Raw genomic sequence first — 26,907 nt, forward strand, 5'->3', positions numbered from 1 at the left:
TCAGTTTCTGTCGTGTTTAATTTGCCCTTTTGTAAGTTAGTAGCCTACTCAGTGAGGTATCTGGAACATAGCTAGTTCCACAACAGCACATATTTCTTAACACCCACGAACACCGCTTACCTCTCGGGGAGTTGCTCATCCTTGAAAACCAAAGTTTAAGGTTGTTTTAAGGACAACGTTATGAATGCCTGTAGCCAACCATTCTGAAGCAGGGGGGGATTCCAAATTAGCCAAAAGCTGGAGACTGGACCCATCATCAACATTCCTATTTCATCCAAGACGACCCAGAAAGGGGGCTCAAAGTGCAGAATAGTGAACCCATCCATTACTGAACCCACAGGAGATACCGTTCAGCGTGTTCGTAAGCCAAGGTGACGTTTACAGTCTCATCGATATGCAGCTAGCTAGCAGTTAGCCGATAAGCTAGTGTTGGCTTTCATTCAAAACGTTCCGTTCTTTGTGCAGCTTCTCCGGGTGGTGCCTTCGCCCCGCATGTTTTACAGACTGCAGGCCTTTTTTTGTTGACCACCTAAAAGTCTGTAAATCCAAACGAAACTACGGGTAAAGAAACTTGTAATCTAACTTAGTGACTTTTAAAATCAAGTAATCAGTAAAGTCACTAAGTTACTTTTAAAGGAGTCCTCAGTAATCAGATTACTTTGTAAAGGTAACTGTGGCAACACTGGAGCTGATGCTTCCAGGTGAAGCTGTCTGACCGGAACAGTTCTTCTGAAGCTCTGTTTCCCGTTGTCCTGCAGATACATCCAGGAAGGCGTTCCTGCTCTCGTCCTCGGGGTGAGCTCTTCTTCTGTGGTTCTGTGCTGCAGATAAGCCTCTAACTGTGGACACAGGTGCTCTGATGGGCCGATACACTCGCAGCTGACCCAGGGTGGATAATGTTAGAGCAGCTGGAGGATTTTGATTTTTGATCTGACCAAAAGCACTTCAGCTTTTTGGGAGTTCTGGGAAGAAAAGTCAGAAATCTGGAAAAAAAACGTTTTGAAAAATAAAAAATCCCGAAAACTGAGATCAAGCTCGGAAATAAAAATCATTATAATTATATAAATAATATTTATATATATATATATAAATATTATATATATATATATAATTATATATATATATATATAAATATTATATATATATATATATATAATTATTTATATATATATAATTATATATATATATATAATTATATATATATATAATTATATATATATATATATATAATTATATATATATATATATAAATATATATATATAATTATATATATATATATATATAATTATATATATAATTATTATATATATATATATAATTATTTATATATATATATATATATATATATAATTATTATATATATATATATATAAATAATTATATATATATATATATATATAATTATATATATATATATATATATAATTATATATATATATATATAATTATATATATATAAATAATTATATATATATAAATAATTATATATATAATAATATATATATATAATTATATATATATATATAATTATATATATATATATAAATATTATATATATATATATAAATATTATATATATATATATAATATTTATAAATATATATATAATTAATTTCTCAGAATGGTGAAACTTAAACTACGTTTCCCATGACCTCAGGTTCCGCTCTGCGGCCCCTATGGAGCTGCCCAGTATATGGGGCATAAGTCCACCGAAGTTCATCACCAAACCGAACCGAGTGTTTGCTAAACTCGGAGAGAGAGGGAAGTTCATCGCCAAGACAACGGGACGCCCCCCCCCCTTGCGTCACATGGTACAAGGTGCTTAGCAGAGGCATCTCACACACACAATGTTTAATAGCCTCGTTGCACGGTAACCGTAAATTCTACTTCCGCTGTTACTGTATGCGCTTCTAAACTTCCGGTGTGATATCGGTGAACGTCAAACATGGCGAGTTTCTACACTAGATGCCTGCAGGATCTCCCAAACATTTCCATCTCAGATGTCTACCGACTTGTTCGGATGGGCAGTTCTACACCGAAGAGCAAACGTGATAAGGGATACAAAATGTACCTATCCAGTTATATCGACAATTATGAAGGTAAGTTGTAACTATGGCACAATATTATTGTAGCTACATAGCTAACATTAGCGCTTACATAGTGATATTACTGTGGTAATAGCTTTACTTACTTTTATAATTTAACGTGGTCTTTGCTCGACTTTTCAATGTTCAATGTCCAAAATCCTCCGACGCAAGGCTTCGTTGTCCTCAACCAAGTCACTTGCTCGTATCACCGTTTGTGGCAACACCGAGTAGTCGTGGTCAGTAGCTACAGCCGCGATTTCCATCTCGTTGTCAGAGACATCGGGACTCTCCACATCTGGCCGCGGGCGCCTCTCCCAAACACTCGGTCTAGGTGCCGATAGCTCAAACCCGTTCCAAGAAAACAGAACAGGGACTGATCCCTTTTGGAGTTTTCTTAGTCCGCCGGCTGTCACGACAAAATCTGTGCATTTAAAGTGCCTACTGCAGACCTTTGAATGTTTCGTCAGACTGAAATTATCCCTTCGGATTCTCCTCAGCCACTCGGCCCGTACCGCCGGGTCAACGGGAAATGAATGAAAGGAAAGTAGCTTATTGTACCTCGAAGAATTCGTACACTGAGGTACACAACAGTGCAGTGCCGATGTCCCCACCCTTTGAAAGGTCAGTCGTCTTTCTTTTATTGTGGACACACTCATTGTACACTTCTAAATAGTAAAAGCCGGTTACCGGTATCCAGCTGTCAAACGCTATCATAACACGGAAGTGTTCGACCGGAAGTTTAGACGCGCATACAAGTAACAGCGGAAGTAGAATTTACGGTTACCGTGCAAGGAGGCTATTAACCGACGCGCACTGTATGCTTCTGAACGGCTTCTGGTTGCTTCAGGGGGAGGCGGAGCTTCATCCCTGTGGGCGGGTCATGATCTACGAGCGCTCGGGCCTCCACTTCCTGGAGATAAAGGAGGTTTGCCTGGAGGACGCAGGAAGTTACTCGTGTTTGATCGCCAACCACGCAGGACGCGCCACCGCCATCACAGAGCTCAACATTCAGGGTGAGTCGACCAATCAGAGCCCATGAAAATGGTGTTTGCTAATGAGGTTCTTTCGGAATAAAACAAGAAGTGTTTATCCTCTCAGGTGTTCCAGAAGACTCGGCCAGGTGAGAGTTACTGCACACATGATGTTTCAGCTTTAGAAGAAGCTTCGGCTCCAGGTGGACTTCTGTTCAAACTGGGATTTAAGTTACAGCTGTTTAAAAGCTACTTCTTGCTCCCAGCACCGGGGCAGCCTCTACTTGGAGGATCAGACCTCCTGTACAGCTCCCTCTGGAGGCTGCCAGGAGAACTGCAACTCCTCAGGTCAGTCACATTTCTATCATTGACTTCTGTTTCATGGAGACATTTAAGGGGTTCGTACACGGTATGATCAGAGCCCTGAACAAGACATTTTTCAGACACTCTAATAGACTTCTGTAACCTGAGGTAATAAATCACGAGAGAAGCAGGAACATTTTCTCGTAGACTTCTATGCAACCTGACAGGTGCAGTCGGTGTTGAGTCCGGATCCAGAACTGACCCGTTCTGTCCAGGAACCAAGGAGCAGCAGGTACAGAGCTAACGTCAGCTACCTATAGCTTATGTTGTCTAATCTGATGTTATGTTAGCTTCTTTGTTAGCTAATCCTACCTTACTTATGTCACGCCAACAGATGTTGATTAGTTGAGTCTACTAACCCGTGGTAGCACGACACCACACTAGGGCTTTGACTTTTGCCCAAAAATCATATTCGAAGTTCGTTTGTTTATTAATATTAAAGTTCGAATGTATTCGAATATTTATTAATAATATTTTGACCATTAAATGTCTTCAGTAAGACCAATATTAGTATCACACTTCAGTTCGATGTTCTGTCCACCAGAGGGCAGTGTATCAGTCAATGGCGGGTGTCCGTAATATGTACAACATTAGTGTGGGTCCCACATATGACAGTTAACGCTCCATCGGAAATACACGAGCTTACAGGAACATTTCGTGACGTGCACCTAGTCAGTCAATGATGCTTTCGGAAGAAAAACACAGTCACTTGTTTTGGTTTTTTAATTGTATTATTATCAGACTCTGGATTAAACACAAACAGTTTTATCCACTGTTCTCATCAAAAATAAATAAAAAAATAAGCCAGTCAGGCTAAGTAGGTTAAGGCTTACTCCTCGTCAGGCGTAGTTGTCGTTGGCGCGGCCATTGTTTTAGAATATTGTTTTAAAATAAGCGCGATTGCGCGAACCAGGAGGATGCCAACGTCATAGGTCTACAGGAGCCCAGATGACCAATAATAGCCTTGATAATGAGCTCGCGGTTTTACTTCACCAGGCGTGAAAAAAACCTTGGAATCTGAATTGAAAACAACACTAATAAAAAATAATTCCCATATAGGTTCGAATATTAAGGGCTCCCTAAAATTCGTTCGAATTTCTTTATTTTTTTAAACAATCGAATTATATTCGAACAACGAAGTTCGAGGTCAAAGCCCTACACCACACATCGTTTTTGTGTTGGATTTTCTGTTTTTATTATGTATTACTTTGAGCCTCCCTAACCTAAAATGTGTGTGTGATGTGAAGTTATGTGTCAGCAGGTTGATGATCCTGTTACCTGTTGGTTGTTTCAGGGCGGTGAGGAGGTCAAACCCGCGGTCCGAGGCCATTCCTCTGGACCAGGAGGCCACGGAAGGAGGTCGGGGTCAGTAACATCTTTAATATGTGGAGACCAGTGTTGTGCCAGTTCACAGCTTTTCTGAACTAGTTCAAGTTCAGTTCATACATGCTCAAAGTGAACAGTTCACGTTCAAAGTTCACAATTTTAATTCTGAACTAGTTCAAAGTTCAGTTCATTTCACTTTTTTCGTGAGATATTCAAATAAATACTTTTGTTCACACTACGAGCTAGAAATCACTATACGTTCTTTGAAACTGTTCATTGTAGACATTTGCTCATAACACTGCTATTGTGGGTTTCTTAACAGGTGCTGAAACTTGTAGCAATACAGACAAGATAGACCAGTTCTATACTTAGTGCAATGAAATCTACTAGCATTCAATTAAATAAAGAATATATAATATGAAATATGAATATATTATTTGATATATATGATATTATATATACCTATGTGTGTGTATGAAATGAGCAAAACTCTTGAATTGCATTCACACTGGATGGATGTTTTAATTCAATGTGCCGTTTCAAATTCGAGAAGGACGTTGTCGATGTCCTAACTTGTTTTTGCTGCGCAGGTGGACACATCTTACACAGGAAGGAAAGATTTTTGCCGTCGGGGTCTTGGTTTGCAAGAGTGTAAAATTGTTTTAAATGTTCGTGAGGAGAATCGGAGTCCGTCTCCGTGCCATCACTTCCACTAGCCATCTTGTTTTGGTTTTTTTTAAATCGCAGCGCTTTCTCTCACTCTCGTCATTGGTCTCTGTATCTCTCTATCTCTCTCTCTCGAGCCTCCAGCCCTCCGCGCTCTCGGCGTTGCTATGCCTAAGCCGCTCTGCTGCAATTCATCATGGGTAACGTTGTGCGGAAGCCAGTACGTTTCAACTATTCAACTCAACTATTCTCAGCCGGACACTACGTTGCCCACAATGCATTGCGCATACAGTGCCAAAACTATCTCTGCGTTGATACATGATTTAAGCGGCACCTACAGGAGGGAGGAACTTTCTCTCTCGTTGCGTTTCAAAAGAGAAAACAGATGTCACACAGTTTTCAATGGAAAACAAATGCCAACGTTCATTTATAGTGATGTCTGCCGTTCATGACACATAATGTGAACTAATTCACGTTCAAGTTCTTTATTGAAAAATGTGTTGCGTTCAGTTCAACGTTCACGAAAAAATGAGCGCGTTCAATGAACGCGTTCTTTTGAACTCGTTCATGCGCAACACTGGTGGAGACGTACAGGAGACGGCTCCCTGCATTCAGACACTCTAAAGTAGAGTATAGTTTGAAATCAAATGTTCATATTGTCAAGGTGCTGCTGCAGGTTCATAAGAGGCTTTGTTGATCAACCAGGTGAAATGTGGTGGGTTCTGGAAGCTGACAAACAAAAAGGGCTTCAATATTCATTGATTCATATCCATTTTATTTATTGATGTATATCAAGAGCATGCAGCTTTCCTCAAATAGGTTTGTTTTTCCTTTTATGACGAGGAATAATGATGATAATATGAAAATAAAAACAACTGAAAAAAGGACAAATCCATGTGAACAGAAGGACTGTAAAAATATTCTAACCTTCGAAAGGGGGCCCAGCTTGCAAAAGGTTGGGAACCCCTGCTTTATGGTATATGCTACCCCATTCTAACTGATTTAAGGGCCCTTTTCCAATATTAGGGATGAGTAACATTCATAAGCTGTGGTTCAGGGGCCCTATATGACCTATCATATGCCATTCTATTTAATTTGAGGGGTGGGCTTTAACATATGGCCGGGGGCCAAGGGGGCATTTTACTATTTATTTGAATTGTTTTTTGTTAATATGCTAATCAGTGTGTAGTGTAAATGTCCTGTAGATGTGTACAGTATAATTAGATTAAAGCTGGGGGTGTAACGACGGTCTGCAGCCTGTCGGTGTCGCCTCCAGCCTCTAAATGAAGCGCTGCTTCCCTTCGTGTAGTCCCACCCCCAGTTATAATAACATACTCAAACATTACAGACACTGAGCTTCGTCACTGAAGTCACATCTTTCAGTTTGACTGATTACTGATTCTTCCAGAGCAGTTACAGCACCAGTAATCTCACACCAGTAATCTCACACCAGTAATCTCACACCAGTACAGCCTACTGTGTTTTCACCTGTGACGATAACCCTGTTAAACTGAGAGAGAGAAGGCTATCAGAAACTCTGTTTCTGTATTTCATAAAGACCAAGGAAATGTTGCAGGGTTTATAGAGAAGATTCACGCAGAAGTTATTTCTGTGACTGAGAGGGGGGAGATGGATGAGAGGGGGGGGAGGGGGGGTCCCTGCAGAGGAACTGAAAGTGCAGAGAAGAAGAGACAGAACCGGAGAGACCGTTAAACAAGTCTGAGAGCTGGAAACCATATAAAGACAAAACACGCTGCTGCAGGGAGCACACACACACACACACACACACACACACACACACACACACACACACACACACACACACACACACACACACACACACACACACACACGCACACACGCTGAAGCCGACCCAAAAAGGGCATGGCCCGGGGGATCCACTGTTAGGAATCACTTCTGTGCCGTGTGTCTGTCAGGTTACAGACGTTCAGCTGTGGTTCAGGGGCTGTGAGCCCGTCCTCAGACAGCACCGCAGTTAAAGACTGACGCTTCAGGCTTTCTCTGTCCTTTGCATCTTTTAGTGACTTATTGTAAATCAGGCCCGCATGTTGAGAACAGCAGAACAACATCACAATGAGACGAAGGACAACAAACAAAAAGCTAAACTACCTCAGAAAGATGCTGAACCCTCACAAGAAGGGGCCTCAGCTTAAATACAAAGATGCTGAACCCTCACAAGAAGGGGCCTCAGCTTAAATACAAAGATGCTGAACCCTCACAAGAAGGGGCCTCAGCTTAAATACAAAGATGCTGAACCCTCACAAGAAGGGGCCTCAGCTTAAATACAAAGATGCTGAACCATAAAAACCAGTTTGTGGTTTCACATTAGTGGTCACTGGGATTGTTGGGTTCTCTTTCTTTATAAGGAAAATCAGTTGGAGGGAGAAAATCCTCCTGCAGCAGGAAATCCCCCAACTGCGTGCGCACACACACACACACACACAGTGAAATATCAGGAGGTTCCCACAGGCCGACCCTCTGACCTGCGGACTGATTGTCCATGTGTGGACAATAAAGTTTTTCTGAGAGATTCTCTTTGTTTACGTCAGTGTCATCAATCATTGGTCGACACGCATCACGTGACCAGGAGGTTCTATAGCGTGTTTGAGGCGTTATTCTCTTACTTTAGGTTTATTTTATTTTGGCGAGCGGCTTCCCGTACTGTTAAAATACAAGCCCTTCTATTGGCTCGTGGGTTGCTTGATGATGTCACTCAGCTCACCTGTGATTGGTTGTTGTTCTGCATGAACATTAAGAAACTGTAATAACAGCGGATTAATGAACTCAGTGGAGGAAGTCCAAGTCCTGTGTGTGTGTGTGTGTGTGTGTGTGTCTCGTCTTTCTCCATATTTGGAGTTTGGTGTGTTTTAACATGTGTGCACGTTTGTATGCATATGTGAGTGTGAATATACAGTGTGTGTGTGTGTGTGTAAACAGGCTTGGTTCTGTGTACATATCAGGCATGCCAGAGAGGAGACACATCATTAATAATGCACACAGAGAGAAGAAGAAGATAGCTGGCCGGCCCTGCTGTGATTGGTCCACCACTTGGAAATGTCCCATCCCTTTGCCTATCACGTACAATATGTTGGAGCGTTAGTGTGAGTGTTCTATAGTGATGTCACTATGTCCCTGAAGTAAACAAAGGAGTTCAATGGAGGTTTCAGGCAGGGAGGAACTCCCTCTGGAGGAACAGGGATTTTTGCCTCTGCAGACCATTGACCTGCAGGAGAGGGCCTCAGCCTGAGGGCTTCACTGACCTTTGACCTTTGAGACTGTAAGGCCGCTCTGCATCGCTGCTGTTTCTGTACAGGTGAACAGGTGGTCTGTTTCTTCAGGTTCACTGCAGGGTCGCAGCGGGTCAAAGGTCACAGAGGTCAGGGGAGCCAATCAGGTGCCGCGATTCCTCCGCCGCCTCACGGACATGAAGGTGATGGACGGCAGCGTGGTGACCATGATGGTGGAGCTGACCGGTAAGTGTGTGTGTGTGTGTGTGTGTGTGTGTGTGTGTGTGTGTGTGTGTGTGTTTCTTAGCTGTGGTATTTCCTGTCAGACCTCCAGAGAAATGTTGGAGATGAGATGAGGACAGATTAAAGTCAGGGCTCTTAATTTCCTCTTTTTGTGTGTGTGTCAGTATGTGTGTGTGTGTGTGTGTGTGTGTGTGTGTGTGTGTGTGTGTGTGTGTGTGTGTGTGTGTGTGTGTGTGTGTGTGTGTGTGTGTGTGTGTGTGTGTGTTACATAATGATTTTCCACAGAGGGTTTTCTCCATATAAGCTGCTACCTGAGCGCCTCTCTATCTATATATTGAAACTGCTGCTTGTTTGAGGTTTGTTAACGATGATTGTATTTTAGATCTAATGATATCTTTGAAATGTTCAACAACGAGCTGCAGCTTCAGACAGGATGCAGATTTAGAAACTCAAATCAGAACTCCTGCAGGAACATCTGCAGCAGCTCTTCAACACATGCAGCATCTAGAGAACATTCAGCAGAGGAAACATGAGCAGTTTACTAAAAGCTGCAGAAACCAAACACAACGGAGACCAGGGGACACTAAAGAGAGACGCACACAGCTGGAGACCAGGGGACACTAAAGAGAGACACACACAGCTGGAGACCAGGGGACACTAAAGAGAGACGCACACAGCTGGAGACCAGGGGACACTAAAGCGAGACGCACACAGCTGGAGACCGGGACACTAAAGAGAGACGCACACAGCTGGAGACCAGGGGACACTAAAGAGAGACGCACACAGCTGGAGACCAGGGGACACTAAAGAGACGTACACAGCTGGAGACCAGGGGACACTAAAGAGAGACACACACAGCTGGAGACCAGGGGACACTAAAGCGAGACACACACAGCTGGAGACCAGGGGACACTAAAGCGAGACGCACACAGCTGGAGACCAGGGGACACTAAAGAGAGACGCACACAGCTGGAGAACGGGACACTAAAGAGAGACGCACACAGCTGGAGACCAGGGGACACTAAAGAGAGACGCACACAGCTGGAGACCAGGGGACACTAAAGAGAGACGCACACAGCTGGAGACCAAGGGACACTAAAGAGAGACATACACAGCTGGAGACCAGGGGACACTAAATAGAGACGCACACAGCTGGAGACCAGGGGACACTAAAGCGAGACGCACACAGCTGGAGACCAGGGGACACTAAAGCGAGACGCACACAGCTGGAGACCAGGGGACACTAAAGAGAGACGCACACAACGGAGACCAGGGGACACTAAAGACGGACGCACACAGCTGGAGACCAGGGGACACTAAAGAGAGACGCACACAGCTGGAGACCAGGGGACACTAAAGAGAGACCACACAGCTGGAGACCAGGGGACACTAAAGAGAGACGCACACAGCTGGAGACCAGGGGACACTAAAGAGAGACGCACACAGCTGGAGACCAGGGGACACTAAAGAGAGACGCACACAGCTGGAGACCAGGGGACACTAAAGAGAGACACACACAGCTGGAGACCAGGGGACACTAAAGAGAGACGCACACAGCTGGAGACCAGGGGACACTAAAGAGAGACGCACACAGCTGGAGACCAGGGGACACTAAAGAGAGACGCACACAGCTGGAGACCAGGGGACACTAAAGAGAGATATACACAGCTGGAGACCAGGGGACACTAAAGAGAGACGCACACAGCTGGAGACCAGGGGACACTAAAGAGAGACACACACAGCTGGAGACCAGGGGACACTAAAGAGAGACGCACACAGCTGGAGACCAGGGGACACTAAAGAGAGACGCACACAGCTGGAGACCAGGGGACACTAAAGAGAGACGCACACAGCTGGAGACCAGGGGACACTAAAGAGAGACACACACAGCTGGAGACCAGGGGACACTAAAGAGAGACGCACACAGCTGGAGACCAGGGGACACTAAAGAGAGACGCACACAGCTGGAGACCAGGGGACACTAAAGAGAGACACACACAGCTGGAGACCAGGGGACACTAAAGAGAGACGCACACAGCTGGAGACCAGGGGACACTAAAGAGAGACGCACACAGCTGGAGACCAGGGGACACTAAAGAGAGACGCACACAGCTGGAGACCAGGGGACACTAAAGAGAGACGCAGAATGTCCGATTAATTTTACAAAATTCTGACTTTTTCTAGAAAATCCAACATTTTTTCCTAAAATATGACCTTTTTTTCAAATGTCTGGATTTTTTTCTAAATTTTGACTTTTAAGAATGTCCCTCTATTCTCTCATTATCCTCACTCCTTCATCATGTGGCCCTAATCATCCGCTTTTCAAAATTCACACTTTTTGTTGGGATCGGAGCGCTTGGCGACGTTCAGGATTATAAAGCTGGACAACTGACTCTGTTAGCTACAGTTGCTAGCTAGCTCACAGCACATCTGCAGTGACATCAGAAGGAGTCATGTGATCACTTTATTAAAATAAGACCAGAAAATATTTCAGGTGAGTTTCCAAGAGACAGACAGTTTAAAAAGTGTTCTCCTTCTCCTACATGTTGTGTGTAGAAGATGTTGTTACTAATCGGATAGATGCTAACATGCTAACACCAACATAAAGGCCTTTGTGGGAACCAGTATGACGACAGGGTTGGGAGCCATTACTTTCCTTGAGGGAAAAATACTTTGTGTTACCGCCTGTGATTCGGACTTGATCCAAAATGTGTTGTGTTCTTCCTCGGCCCTTACTGCTCAATTTTACCCACATTTTATGACAGTCAGGCCAGTACTTTCCCGGTAATCCTGATCCTGGTTCCAGGTTTCCCCCTTCCGGAGGTGGTGTGGCTCCACGATGGGCAGGAGGTTTCGGAGACGGAGGACTTTCAGCTCCTGCGGGACGGGGCTCGCTGCTCGCTGCTGATCCAGGAGGTTTTCCCAGAGGATACCGGGCTGTACAGCTGCCGGGCCGTGAACCAGTTTGGGGAGGACCGGACCCAGTGCCATCTCACTGTGGAGGGTGAGGCCTCAAAAGCCGGATTATTATTCATCTGTTTCAGTTCATCGCAAACCTTTCTGAATAATCAAAGCCACACTATTTGTGTTTTGTGTCAGAGCCCCAGGACGGGGTGCAGCCCTGGTTCATCACAAGGCCCAAACCGGTCAGTGCCGTTGTGGGCCAACACGTCCTCCTGTCATGCGCCGTCGCCGGAGACCCTTTCCCCGAGTTCACCTGGACCAGAGCCGGACGACCTCTGACCTCCGGAGGAGACTACGAACTGCTGCAGAAAGAGGACATCATCTCACTGCTGATCAGGTATTAAAGAGTTCTTATTTAAAGAGTCCTCTCCTGCTGATGTTCAGGTGTATATCAGTATGTAGCGTCTCTACTTTAAAGAGTCCTCTCCTGCTGATGTTCAGGTGTATATCAGTATGTAGCGTCTCTACTTTAAAGAGTCCTCTCCTGCTGATGTTCAGGTGTATATCAGTCTGTAGAGTCTCTACTTTAAAGAGTCCTCTCCTGCTGATGTTCAGGTGTATATCAGTATGTAGTGTCTCTACTTTAAAGAGTCCTCTCCTGCTGATGTTCAGGTGTATATCAGTATGTAGTGTCTCTACTTTAAAGAGTCCTCTCCTGCTGATGTTCAGGTGTATATCAGTATGTAGAGTCTCTACTTTAAAGAGTCCTCTGCTGCTGATGTTCAGGTGTATATCAGTATGTAGAGTCTCTACTTTAAAGAGTCCTCTCCTGCTGATGTTCAGGTCTATATCAGTATGTAGTGTCTCTACTTTAAAGAGTCCTCTCCTGCTGATGTTCAGGTGTATATCAGTATGTAGAGTCTCTACTTTAAAGAGTCCTCTCCTGCTGATGTTCAGGTGTATATCAGTATGTAGAGTCTCTACTTTAAAGAGTCCTCTCCTGCTGATGTTCAGGTGTGTATCAGTATGTAGTGTCTCTACTTTAAAGAGTCCTCTCCTGCTGATGTTCAGGTGTATATCAGTATGTAGAGTCTCTACTTTAAAGAGTCCTCTCCTGCTGATGTTCAGGTGTGTATCAGTATGTAGTGTCTCTACTTTAAAGAGTCCTCTCCTGCTGATGTTCAGGTGTATATCAGTATGTAGAGTCTCTACTTTAAAGAGTCCTCTCCTGCTGTATGTAGCGTCTCTACTTTAAAGAGTCCTCTCCTGCTGATGTTCAGGTGTATATCAGTATGTAGAGTCTCTACTTTAAAGAGTCCTCTCCTGCTGATGTTCAGGTGTATATCAGTATGTAGCGTCTCTACTTTAAAGAGTCCTCTCCTGCTGATGTTCAGGTGTATATCAGTATGTAGTGTCTCTACTTTAAAGAGTCCTCTCCTGCTGATGTTCAGGTGTATATCAGTATGTAGAGTCTCTACTTTAAAGAGTCCTCTCCTGCTGATGTTCAGGTGTATATCAGTATGTAGAGTCTCTACTTTAAAGAGTCCTCTCCTGCTGATGTTCAGGTGTATATCAGTATGTAGAGTCTCTACTTTAAAGAGTCCTCTCCTGCTGATGTTCAGGTGTATATCAGTATGTAGCGTCTCTACTTTAAAGAGTCCTCTCCTGCTGATGTTCAGGTGTATATCAGTATGTAGAGTCTCTACTTTAAAGAGTCCTCTCCTGCTGATGTTCAGGTGTGTATCAGTATGTAGTGTCTCTACTTTAAAGAGTCCTCTCCTGCTGATGTTCAGGTGTATATCAGTATGTAGAGTCTCTACTTTAAAGAGTCCTCTCCTGCTGATGTTCAGGTGTATATCAGTATGTAGAGTCTCTACTTTAAAGAGTCCTCTCCTGCTGATGTTCAGGTGTATATCAGTATGTAGAGTCTCTACTTTAAAGAGTCCTCTCCTGCTGATGTTCAGGTGTGTATCAGTATGTAGTGTCTCTACTTTAAAGAGTCCTCTCCTGCTGATGTTCAGGTGTATATCAGTATGTAGAGTCTCTACTTTAAAGAGTCCTCTCCTGCTGATGTTCAGGTGTATCAGTAGTCACTTCGCTCCTGAACTTTGGTATTTTAGCCTTTGCAGACCCTTGACATGCAACAACCATTACAGAACAGACCAGAGGAGAGGAATAGGGCCTCTTGAAATACCTCTGTAGATGCTCCTGATCGATACGTGACACTGACCACTTCATCTTCCCTCTTCTTCCTCAGGAGGGTTTCAGATCTTCACGCCGGAGAGTACGTAATCACCCTGAGGTGAGAGAGCCGCTCTCTACGATTTGGATTTAACATATATGGACACAACTACAGCAGATGTTTTGTGGACGGCAGCATGCTCAATAATCCTCTACAGTACGCAAATGAAGTGAGGATTAAACCCAAAAGGGAGCTCCACCCCTCCCCCCTCCATAAATCCATCCATAATCTACCCCCTTCACACTGGTCCTCATCGTGCTGATGGCTCATCTTGTTCACTTGGTGGCAATAAGACGGTCAAATCTTTCACAGTGGGACCACCCCCCCGGGAGAGGATCATTAGCAGGGGGATAACGTGGGGAGAACTGATCTCAGAACAGATGTGTTGTGGTCCCTGAAACCTGTGCAGTCTGTGCATACAACACTGTACAGAGAGGTCACACTATGACCATGCAGACAACATACGTATGTCATGAAGAAGAAGAAGAAGACATACTTTATTAATCCCTTAATAAAACACACATTAAACACACAGAGGAAATACATGCACACACAACCACATGCAGAGGAGAGGTGGCAGAGCAGAGCAGACCAGGTACCCGGCGCCAAGGGAGCAGATAGAGGTTAGGTGCCTTGCTCAAGGGCACCTCGGCAGTGGCCTAGGAGGAGAACTGGCACCTCTCCAGCTACCAGCTCCCTCCATATTTTTTTTGGTCCGATCGGGACGTGAACCAGCGACCCTTCGGTCCCAAGACCAAGTCCCTACTGACTGAGCCACTGCCGCCTCAAATGGACTCATTCAGCACCATATGGAAGAATGGTCTAAGAGTCCCGGAGAACACAGTAAAGAGTTCCTGTTGCTTTCTGTCCAGAGTTACCTAAGAATGCTTTTGAGGGAAAAAGCGCTTCAAGCTAGAACCCTACTGTCTGGAGCAAGAGGGACTCCCAGAATATAATACCCTACTGGTAGTACTGGGAGGAGTATTAGGTAGGGTGCTTTAGTTCGAGGAAGAATTCTTGTAATATTATAGGTAGGGTTCCTACCTGGAGTGGCTCTAACTAATACCTGGCGTGGCTCTATCTAATACCTGGCGTGGCTCTATCTAATACCTGGCGTGGCTCTATCTAATACCTGGCGTGGCTCTAAGGCTCTAACTAATACCTGGCCTGGCTCTAACTAATACCTGGAGTGGCTCTAATACCGGGCGTGGCTCTAACTAATGCCGGGTGTGGCTCTAAGGCTCTAACTAATACCTGGAGTGGCTCTATCTAATACCTGGCGTGGCTCTATCTAATACCTGGCGTGGCTCTAACTAATACCTGGAGTGGCTCTAAGGCTCTAACTAATACCTGGAGTGGCTCTAAGGCTCTAACTAATACCGGGCGTGGCTCTAACTAATACCTGGAGGGGCTCTAAGGCTCTAACTAATACCTGGAATGGCTCTAAGGCTCTAACTAATACCTGGAATTGCTCTAAGGCTCTAACTAATACCTGGTCTGGCTCTAACTAATACCTGGAGTGGCTCTAAGGCTCTAATACCTGGCGTGGCTCTAATACCTGGTGAGGCTCTAACTAATACCTGGCCTGGCTCTAAATAATACCTGGAGTGGCTCTAAGGCTCTAACTAATACCTGGTGAGGCTCTAACTAATACCTGGTGAGGCTCTAACTAATACCTGGAATGGCTCTAAGGCTCTAACAAATACCTGGTGAGGCTCTAACTAATACCTGGTGAGGCTCTAACTAATACCGGGCGTGGCTCTAACTAATACCGGGCGTGGCTCTAACTAATACCTGGAGTGGCTCTAAGGCTCTAACTAATACCTGGTGAGGCTCTAAGGCTCTAACTAATACCTGGAGTGGCTCTAAGGCTCTAACTAATACCTGGTGAGGCTTTAATACCGGGCGTGGCTCTAACTAATACCTGGAGTGGCTCTAAGGCTCTAACTAATACCTGGTGAGGCTCTAAGGCTCTAACTAATACCAGGTGTGGCTCTAACTAATACCTGGAGTGGCTCTAACTAATACCTGGTGAGGCTTTAATACCGGGCGTGGCTCTAACTAATACCTGGAGGGGCTCTAAGGCTCTAACTAATACCAGGTGTGGCTCTAACTAATACCTGGAGTGGCTCTAACTAATACCTGGTGAGGCTTTAATACCGGGCGTGGCTCTAACTAATACCTGGAGGGGCTCTAAGGCTCTAACTAATACCTGGAGTGGCTCTAAGGCTCTAACTAATACCTGGAGTGGCTCTAAGGCTCTAACAAATACCTGGTGAGGCTCTAACAAATACCTGGTGAGGCTCTAACTAATACCTGGTGAGGCTCTAAGGCTCTAACTTATACCAGGTGTGGCTCTAACTAATACCTGGAGTGGCTCTAAGGCTCTAACAAATACCTGGTGAGGCTCTAACAAATACCTGGTGAGGCTCTAACTAATGCCGGGTGTGGCTCTAAGGCTCTAACAAATACCTGGTGAGGCTCTAACAAATACCTGGTGAGGCTCTAACTAATGCCGGGAGTGGCTCTAAGGCTCTAACAAATACCTGGTGAGGCTCTAACAAATACCTGGTGAGGCTCTAACTAATGCCGGGTGTGGCTCTAAGGCTCTAACAAATACCTGGTGAGGCTCTAACAAATACCTGGTGAGGCTCTAACTAATACCTGGAGTGGCTCTAAGGCTCTAACTAATACTGGGCGTGGCTGTAACTAATACCTGGAGTGGCTCTAACTAATACCTGGTGAGGCTCTAATACCTGGTGTGGCTCTAAGGCTCTAACTAATACCTGGAGTGGCTCTAAGGCTCTAACTAATACCTGGAGTGGCTCTAAGGCTCTAATTAATACCTGGAGTGGCTCTAACTAATACCTGGAGTGGCTCTAAGGCTCTAACTAATACCTGGAGTGGCTCTAACTAATACCTGTAATACCTGGAGTGGCTCTAACTAATACCTGGTGTGTGGTTCAGCACTGACCAACTGTCTGTCATCAGGAACCATGTTGGGCAGTCCAGCGATATGGCCTGTCTGTCTCTCACTGATGGAGAGACAGACAGACAGACAGGACGACAGGACGACAGGTGAGATGCTGTTTCAGATTTTCATTGTTTCAGATAGTTACATTTTTAGGCTTTGTTGTCCGGTGTTTGTCTGCCTGCCTGTCTGTCTGTCTGCCTGTCTGTCTGTCTGTCTGTCTGTCTGTCTGTCTGTCTGTCTGTCTGCTGTCTGTCTGTCTGTCTGTCTGTCTGTCTGTCTGTCTGTCCTATTTCCTCAGATTCTCATAATAAAGCTTCTGTAATCCATCCATATCATCCAAACCAATCAGAGCCAGCATTTCCTTTCTCTCTGTTTACACTGTGTGTGTGTGTGTGTGTGTGTGTGTGTGTGTGTGTGTGTGTGTGTGTGTGTGTGTGTGTGTGTGTGTGTGTGTGTGTGTGTGTGTTCAGGCCATTCTGGGTGCATGCCCATATAAGGGCAGTCGAGTCACTTGTGATGTAGCGTGGACATTTTGAGTCGAGGTCTCCCCCCCTGCAGGGGATTTAACCCAGCTCTGTTTACTCTCTCTCCCCTCCCTCCCCCTCCATCTGTCTCTGTGCTCGTTCGCCCAGAGGACGAAGAGGAGGAGGAGCAGTGAGAGGAGGCGAGCAGCAGAGCAGCAGAGTCAGTAGGCAGGAGGCCAACGAGCAGCAGAAGAAGAACCTGCAGCAGGAGGAGCAGCAAAAGAAGAACCTGACGCTCCTGCAGCAGCAGAAGAAGAAGAAGGAGGACCAGGACTGTCCTCCTGCAGAGGAGGTGCAGCAGCTCGACTTTCGCTCGCTCCTGGGACTCCGAGCGTTCAAAAACAGCCGGGAAGAAGACGAGGAGGCGAGGGAAGAAGAGCGCCGCCGCCAAAGCAGCATCATCATGGACTTCAAGGCTAACCTGAAAGGGGTAAAGAAGGCGGAGGATCGGAAAGGAGGCGTGCCGCAGCAGGTCGACTTCCGCGCCGTGCTGGGGAAGAAGAGCGCCAAACCGACCGAGAAAAACGTGTGGATATTTTCCATGATAAAATTTCACAATGCTAACATTTAGCTACTTTTATAATGCTAACATTTGGCTACTATTTATGCTAAACTGATGCGAATGTCACTTTCTCTCTCTTGATCCTTTCCTTACTTATTGAATAACTAAGTGTAATTACACTAGCTTGTCATTTTGTTAGCAAACCTTATTTTGTCCACGCTAATGGTATCCTTTTTGATGCTAAACTGATAGCATTGTATCCTCCTCTCTGAAAGGTGGAAGAAGGCAACATGAAAACGAGCCCCGAGAAGAACGGCGAGAAGATGGCAGTGAACAACTGCGTGGACGGGGGGGTTAACGAGAAGAAGGCGGCAAAAATGGCGCCAGAGTTTGGTGAGAAGCTGAGCGACGTGACGGTGTTAGACGGGCAGCGCCTCCGTCTGCAGTGCCGTCTCAATGCCGCCGAGCCCGCAACCATCACCTGGACGCTGGATGGGAAAACAATTAAACCCTCCAAGTTCATCGTCCTCGCCAACGAAGGTCAGAGGTCACGCATCGCATCCGCACAAACATTCTGTGTAGTATTTTCACTTTGCCAGAGGAGATACACTGCTGCGGCTCAACAACAATGTAACACATCCAACTCACTCGCTATAACACCTTATTTTGAAAGTCTTCATAGCTTTTGAGTCTGAATATTTGAAACATTTCGGATGTTTTTGTTGGTTTAATGGGTTTAATGGTTTGAATGGGTGTTTATCTTTTACATAGAACAACATGGAGAATATAAACATGATAACCAAGTATCTGTGGGTTATTATTAATGTTGCTCTCCTGAAGATCCTGTAAAGCTCTCACCGATGCTCGTTCTTTATATATTCCTCCCGAATGAAACTCCACGATGTCTGGATAATAACTATGTCTGTGTGAGAGAAAAGATGGACGAACGCTCAGAGCAACTGTTGATGCCGACTCTATTAATAGAGCTCAGAAACAACAGGATGTGATGCTATTGTTGGGATTTCATGAGAACAGATCACTTTACATGGCACACACACACGTTGGTTTTGCCACACATGTGAGGACCATTCAGCAAGGAGCTTTTATTTGTATTAGTTTTTAAGTCCCATGGGTTAAAGAGAAACACGGTTTGATTAATAGCAACCTTCTTTAATGTTTGTTTAACACTGTACTCTAGGGTTAACAAGTGGCCCTTTAGACAAAAACGAGATGGTTTATAACTCAGTTTAATGTTGTTAGTGTTTATTTAAATATAATATATACTATAGCTGCATAATAGAGTTTTAATCTATAGCAGGTTTATATGATTACACATGATCAACAGGTTTCAGACTTTTTCACTATTTTCTGACATTTTTTAGACAAACTGATTAGTTGACTATAGAAATAATACATATTTGTATTTAACTGCTCCTTCTAGTGATAGACTTTCAGTCAACAAACAAATCTTAAAAACCCAAATAAAGGATTTAAATGTAAGGTTTGTATTATCTAATTATTTTCTGCTAATCGACTAATCCATTTTTTAAAATAAACGCTTCTAGATAAGAAGAAACATGTTGTTGTGTTGTTTTGCAGACGGTCTGTGCTCCCTGACTATAGGGAAAGCTCTTCCTGAGGATGAAGGAGAATATAAATGCAGAGCTGAGAATTCAGCAGGGAAAGCTGAGAGCTGCTGCATGGTGCTGGTGGACGGTAAGAAATATGATTGTATATTAAATATCTGCTCGATTCTGTTCCTCAGATTGTTTAGAATAATATCTTTATTCAAATTGGCCTAAAAATGGAAATATATGAACCCTAAATAATGCTCTGTCAGAATCTCCCGTTAAAACACGAGGCTTTACATTGAGTCAACGGAAGAGGGTTAGGGCCGCATGTGAGACATGAGATCTGATCCAAAGTACATTTTTAGGTCTGAGATTAAAATCTGAATTTAAGTTTCTTAGAAAAAAAATCAGATTTCTTTTTTGTAGAAAAAGTATTGAATACTGAATTATAAATAAATGTGTTATTATTTTTAATGTTCCGATCAAAAATGTAATGTAGAAGGTGTTTCAGAATTTTGGTCAAGAAATGTCACGTGGCCCTAATACTTCTCGGTGTTGGTCTGTTTGGACCATCCTAACTTACTCTTCACCGTCACCATTTGTCTTTTGTCCGTTCAAGAAGTCCATGTAAACTTCAGGAGTTTAAACATCTGCAGACCAGAGAGGAGTCTTTGTCATGATGGCAGAAACGCACAAAACTTCCTTAAAAATGTCCCAGCTGTTAATGTAAATTCAATGTTGAATAAAACTCCATCTCAACTCAACCATTGTTATTCTTATTCTTTCACCTTTAATCTAGACCTTTTAAAACTGGGAAATAACTCCAGAGGTTTCCAGTAAACTGACGAGGAAAAGCTCGTCCCAGTTTCTGTTTCCTGTAATTAAAATAAATCAAACAGTCAGATTTTATCAAATGTCTGAATTAAAGTCCTGGAATCAACGGAGAAACCATGAAAACAGGAGCAGGAATTCAGATAATTATTTCAGATGTAACTCTTAATGAAGTGCAGTCACTGAGAGGTGTCCTCTTTAGTGTCTGCTTCTGATGAAAGGAACACATGGATCTGAAGACGAATGCACTCTGGGTAGTTTGATATCTGGATTTGTGTTTTTTGCACTGATTTTATTCCTTGTTTTGAAAACTAGTGGTGTTTTTAGATCTGATTTGGTTTTGTATCTTATAGCCTTTAGATTTATTTTGCACCTTTTTAGGACCTTTTGTGTCTGTGATGTCTTTTGCATATTTTAGAGGTGGTTTTAGATCTGATTTGCATCATTTTAATATTAATGAAATTATTCTTCACATTCTTTGTGGTGTTATATTTCAGCTATTCTGTTATTGTGCTTCTGGTTTTGCATTATTTTGGATCTATGTTGCATCTTTTATTGCTGGTTTTATATCGTTTTGTTTTTATATTTCGTATAATTTTATTTGTATATATTTTATATTTTGTGGGGTTTTTTGCATTTATTTTAAGTCATTTTGCATATTTTCTGTTGCTTTGGATCTATTTTCAGCCTTTTTTTACCTTGTGCGATTCTGAAATCTCATTGCATCTATAATCAGAGGATATATTTCTTGTTTGAATGGATTATATCGCAAATATGCAACTTTTTTTGGGTCCTTTTGCAAATGTGTGGAGGCTTGATATCTATGATTTAGGTGTTTGTGATATTTTGCATCTATTTCCATATTTCTATGGTAGTTTTGCTTCTTCTTGCATTTTCTCTTTTCCATTGTGTGTCTTCTTGTTGGTTTACAGCTATTAGACCTATTCCAAACCCTTCTGCAGAGATGACATTTTCTGTATTTATTGAATCATATTTTGATTATTTTAGTTTTGTTCTCCAAGTAAAGGAGGAGGTTTTCTGAGCTTTAAACTATTCTCTGTCCTCCTGCAGATCCGGCAGAAAACTCCGTCTCTGATAAAAAGAAGACGAAGGGTCCGACCTCCGAGAGTGAGTTTCCAAAATATGCAGCTGCAGCTTCTTTCCTTTTGTCCCAATAAGGAGCTGCAGATCACTGGTTCCCACACACACACAGACACACAGACACAGACACACACACAGACACACACACACACACACACACACACACACACACACAGACACACAGACACACACACACACACACACACACACACACACACACACACACACACACACACACACACACACACACACACACACACACACACACACACATATACACACACACACACACAATGGTCAGCTCCACCGTCATGGTCACCGCGCTATTTTAAAGCATCTGTTTGTATCACTGTCAGATTATTACTCAGCGCTTCCTGAATATTTCTGAAACCTGGAGGAGAGCTAACTTATGTTAGCTGCTATCAGTTAGAAGCCGGTGGAGACAGGTTCCATAAAGTCCTGCAATGTTTCTGTTGTGGTCCCTGAAGGCAGCATCTCTCTGATTCCATGTCAGAAAGTAAACAAACGCTTAGTTCAGCAGGATAACCTCCAGATATCAACACCACTTTACGATTTCTGAAGATACAAGCTAACGCTAGGCATTAAAGTAGGGTGACCAAACGTCCTCTTTTTTTCCGTCCTGTCCGGGGGGGTTTTAGAAATTCATGAAAAGGTCCGGTTTTCACTGTTTTTCATGGGACCATTAAGCGTGTACTTAAATTGACGGCACACAGACAGAGGGAGCAGAGCAGACAGCGGAGCACACAAAATACCCAGCGAAAGTGTAGCTTCACAGATGAACTGCAAAAAAAACGGAATCAACGGAACCCCCCCCCAACAGTCGCAAGTGTCCTCTTTTTCGCCACCTCAAATCTGCTCGTCCTACTTTAAAGGAACTACAGCACGGTCACATGACTTCACCTCACCACCGCTAAGCTAAAGGAGGCTAATGTTGGGCTATAGAGGAACTACAGCACGGTCACATGACTTCACGTCACCACCGCTAAGCTAAAGGAGGCTAATGTTGGGCTATAAAGGAACTACAGCACGGTCACATGACTTCACGTCACCACTGCTAAGCTAAAGGAGGCTAATGTTGGGCTATAGAGGAACTACAGCACGGTCACATGACTTCACCTCACCACCGCTAAGCTAAATGAGGCTAATGTTGGGCTATAGAGGAACTACAGCACGGTCACATGACTTCACGTCACCACTGCTAAGCTAAAGGAGGCTAATGTTGGGCTATAAAGGAACTACAGCACGGTCACATGACTTCACGTCACCACCTGCTAAGCTAAAGGAGGCTAATGTTGGGCTATAGAGGAACTACAGCACGGTCACATGACTTCACGTCACCACTGCTAAGCTAAAGGAGGCTAATGTTGGGCTATAAAGGAACTACAGCACGGTCACATGACTTCACGTCACCACTGCTAAGCTAAAGGAGGCTAATGTTGGGCTATAGAGGAACTACAGCACGGTCACATGACTTCACCTCACCACTGCTAAGCTAAAGGAGGCTAATGTTGGGCTATAAAGGAACTACAGCACGGTCACATGACTTCACGTCACCACCGCTAAGCTAAAGGAGGCTAATGTTGGGCTATAAAGGAACTACAGCACGGTCACATGACTTCACGTCACCACCGCTAAGCTAAAGGCGGCTAATGTTGGGCTATAGAGGAACTACAGCACGGTCACATGACTTCACGTCACCACCGCTAAGCTAAAGGAGGCTAATGTTGGGCTATAGAGGAACTACAGCACGGTCACATGACTTCACGTCACCACCTGCTAAGCTAAAGGAGGCTAATGTTGGGCTATAGAGGAACTACAGCACGGTCACATGACTTCACGTCACCACCGCTAAGCTAAAGGAGGCTAATGTTGGGCTATAAAGGAACTACAGCACGGTCACATGACTTCACGTCACCACCGCTAAGCTAAAGGAGGCTAATGTTGGGCTATAAAGGAACTACAGCACGGTCACATGACTTCACGTCACCACCGCTAAGCTAAAGGAGGCTAATGTTGGGCTATAAAGGAACTACAGCACGGTCACATGACTTCACGTCACCACCGCTAAGCTAAAGGAGGCTAATGTTGGGCTATAAAGGAACTACAGCACGGTCACATGACTTCACGTCACCACGCTAAGCTAAAGGAGGCTAATGTTGGGCTATAAAGGAACTACAGCACGCTCACATGACTTCACGTCTCCACCGCTAAGCTAAAGGAGGCTAATGTTGGGCTATAAAGGAACTACAGCACGGTCACATGACTTCACGTCTCCACCGCTAAGCTAAAGGAGGCTAACGTTGGGCTATAAAGGAACTACAGCACGGTCACATGACTTCACGTCTCCACCGCTAAGCTAAAGGAGGCTAATGTTGGGCTATAAAGGAACTACAGCACGGTCACATGACTTTACGTCACCACCGCTAAGCTAAAGAAGGCTAACGTTGGGCGTGGCGACGTTTAGTCGTCTCATTTAGACACTTGATAGCAGGCTCTGTTTTTAAATCCACCAGCGGGGTATTTAGTGACGTATTTTATGTGATAGAAGAAAACATTTAAGTCTCTTCAGCTTGTGTAACCTCAGACTTTATTATAACAACCAAAAACACATTCAGAAAACCATTGACCTACAGACCAGGGGACAGGAAGTGAAGAGATGCTGAATAAAGTTACATTATTTTGTTGTTTTTGGTGAAAACATATTAAGGATGTTTTCACAGCATATTAAATAGATATTAGAGAAACTATTTGCTGTTAAGCTTCCTGACAACAGCAGCATGCTAACGGGAATGAAGGAGAGCACGAGTTGAAGCCCATAAGATTTATTGGTTTGTTTTTCTCTGTGTTACTGGGAATGGTGGAATTTCACTGGGATAAATGGAGCTTATGTGTGTTTCTGTGCAGCAGTTTAATGTTTGGGTCTTCAGCTCACAGTGGAAAATCTGCTCTTATCTTTATGACCCAACTCTTAATCCTTCGTGTGTGTGTGTGTGTGTGTGTGTGTGTGTGTGTGTGTGTGTGTGTGTGTGTGTGTGTGTGTGTGTGTGTGTGTGTGTGTGTGTGTGTGTGTGTGTGTGTGTGTGTGTGTCTGATTATGACCGCGTACCATCAATGACTAATATAAAAAAAATGGAAATGTAGATTTTTATTAAATTGCAGTGAGCAGGGCATTCTGGGAAATGTAGCACAGCTAGTTTTTTAAGATGCTGCTAGGCTAGCAGTATCCTTCTGATTGCAGTCTTTGTGCTAAGCTAGGCTAACCTCACGGTGTGACGTTTTTCTTGTGCCTCTTTTCTGATGTTTTGTCGCTTTTTAGTCATTCTGAGTGTCTTTGTAGTTCCTCTGTGTTTATTGTCTTCATGTTACTGCTCTTTTCTGAAGTTTTGTATCTCCATGAAGACCTTTTGTGTCTCTGCTGCCATATTTTGTCTGTTTCTGTAGTCATGTTTGTGTCATTTTGGAAGTTTTGAGTCTGTTTTTGAGAAATGTTTTCACCATTTGGTCATGGTCTCATTATCATCTTGTGACAGTCATAGAAAAAAAGTTAATTTACCAACCAATCCTCATTAATGAAAAGTGGACGCTGACTCCCGGCTGCAGAGCTTCAGATCTGAGCTGACAGCAGGAGGAAGGGGGGGGGGGGGGGTCAGTCTCTCTGAGCCTCGCTGCCTTTTAAGGCCTGGTTTCCCCGACTCAGCCTCCTCTCAGACTTTGTTTGACTTCATGCTGCAGATTAAAACCGTCTCCTTTTAAGAAGCTGTTCTCGCTCCACACACACACACACACACACACACACACACACACACACACACACACACACACACACAGATATTAACTCATAATTTGAAGGACAAAAATACAACAAATATCCAGTATGTGTAGATCTAGCTGCAGATTGAGCACAAAGGGTTCACCCCCTCCTCTCTTTAAAGAGTCCTCTCCTGCTGATGTTCAGGTGTATATCAGTATGTAGCGTCTCTACTTTAAAGAGTCCTCTCCTGCTGATGTTCAGGTGTATATCAGTATGTAGAGTCTCTACTTTAAAGAGTCCTCTCCTGCTGATGTTCAGGTGTATATCAGTATGTAGAGTCTCTACTTTAAAGAGTCCTCTCCTGCTGATGTTCAGGTGTATATCAGTATGTAGAGTCTCTACTTTAAAGAGTCCTCTCCTGCTGATGTTCAGGTGTATATCAGTATGTAGCGTCTCTACTTTAAAGAGTCCTCTCCTGCTGATGTTCAGGTGTATATCAGTATGTAGTGTCTCTACTTTAAAGAGTCCTCTCCTGCTGATGTTCAGGTGTATATCAGTATGTAGTGTCTCTACTTTAAAGAGTCCTCTCCTGCTGATGTTCAGGTGTATATCAGTATGTAGAGTCTCTACTTTAAAGAGTCCTCTCCTGCTGATGTTCAGGTGTGTATCAGTATGTAGTGTCTCTACTTTAAAGAGTCCTCTCCTGCTGATGTTCAGGTGTATATCAGTATGTAGAGTCTCTACTTTAAAGAGTCCTCTCCTGCTGATGTTCAGGTGTATATCAGTATGTAGAGTCTCTACTTTAAAGAGTCCTCTCCTGCTGATGTTCAGGTGTATATCAGTATGTAGAGTCTCTACTTTAAAGAGTCCTCTCCTGCTGATGTTCAGGTGTATATCAGTATGTAGTGTCTCTACTTTAAAGAGTCCTCTCCTGCTGATGTTCAGGTGTATATCAGTATGTAGTGTCTCTACTTTAAAGAGTCCTCTCCTGCTGATGTTCAGGTGTATATCAGTATGTAGCGTCTAGGGGTGGGAATCACCAGGGTCCCCACGATATATTATAAATTGCGATATGGCGCATTTCTGATTTCTTTCTCCGCTGACTCCATCTTTGTTTTGATCAACCTCTTGCCATTCCCAATGACTTTACCCATTGCCATGATCTCACAAGAATAAGCTCAGCACCGTCTAGGGTATTGGGTAAGCAATTGTTACCAAAAACTTTAACTTGCAATAAGAGTCTTTCAGAAATATTCTGAATTCTGAGAAATTCTGAAAAAATTCAAAATTCAGAGATTTTTCGAAAAACATTGGGAAGCCCTTAGCGCCAAAAGTCGGAGCAGCTCATCCGACCGTCCCTTTGTTCTCTTCCATTTCAAAATGAAGTGTATATTGCGTTATAACATTTGGTTTTCACCATCGGTTTGGTGTAACACATATCATCAGCCACAGCGATCAACAGAAAGACTGATCTGGATTCTGCCCGAGCGGCCGAACCACTGCATGGACTTCAGCCCAGCCACGGCACACGACACAAGACAGGGTTTAGAACGAGTCCCCCCACCCCGGAAGAACTACAGC

General features: G+C 43.8%; 1 protein-coding gene across 1 annotated transcript in view; it reads left to right on the top strand.

The window, feature by feature from the left end:
- The window catches only part of LOC134867355 (myosin light chain kinase, smooth muscle-like), a 45,762-nt gene that overhangs the window by 3,712 nt on the left and 15,143 nt on the right, over positions 1–26,907 (top strand). The window contains 17 exon segments of the mRNA XM_063887871.1: positions 759–795; positions 1,659–1,803; positions 1,805–1,819; positions 2,936–3,101; positions 3,187–3,208; positions 3,326–3,407; positions 3,590–3,654; positions 4,717–4,787; positions 8,774–8,908; positions 11,712–11,909; positions 12,005–12,206; positions 14,067–14,111; positions 17,043–17,129; positions 17,658–18,075; positions 18,327–18,591; positions 19,651–19,767; positions 21,525–21,581. Of these exon segments, the coding sequence (XP_063743941.1) occupies positions 759–795; positions 1,659–1,803; positions 1,805–1,819; positions 2,936–3,101; positions 3,187–3,208; positions 3,326–3,407; positions 3,590–3,654; positions 4,717–4,787; positions 8,774–8,908; positions 11,712–11,909; positions 12,005–12,206; positions 14,067–14,111; positions 17,043–17,129; positions 17,658–18,075; positions 18,327–18,591; positions 19,651–19,767; positions 21,525–21,581 (2,127 nt within the window).

This window comes from Eleginops maclovinus, chromosome 7 (assembly GCF_036324505.1).
Source record: "Eleginops maclovinus isolate JMC-PN-2008 ecotype Puerto Natales chromosome 7, JC_Emac_rtc_rv5, whole genome shotgun sequence".
NCBI lineage: Eukaryota > Metazoa > Chordata > Actinopteri > Perciformes > Eleginopidae > Eleginops > Eleginops maclovinus.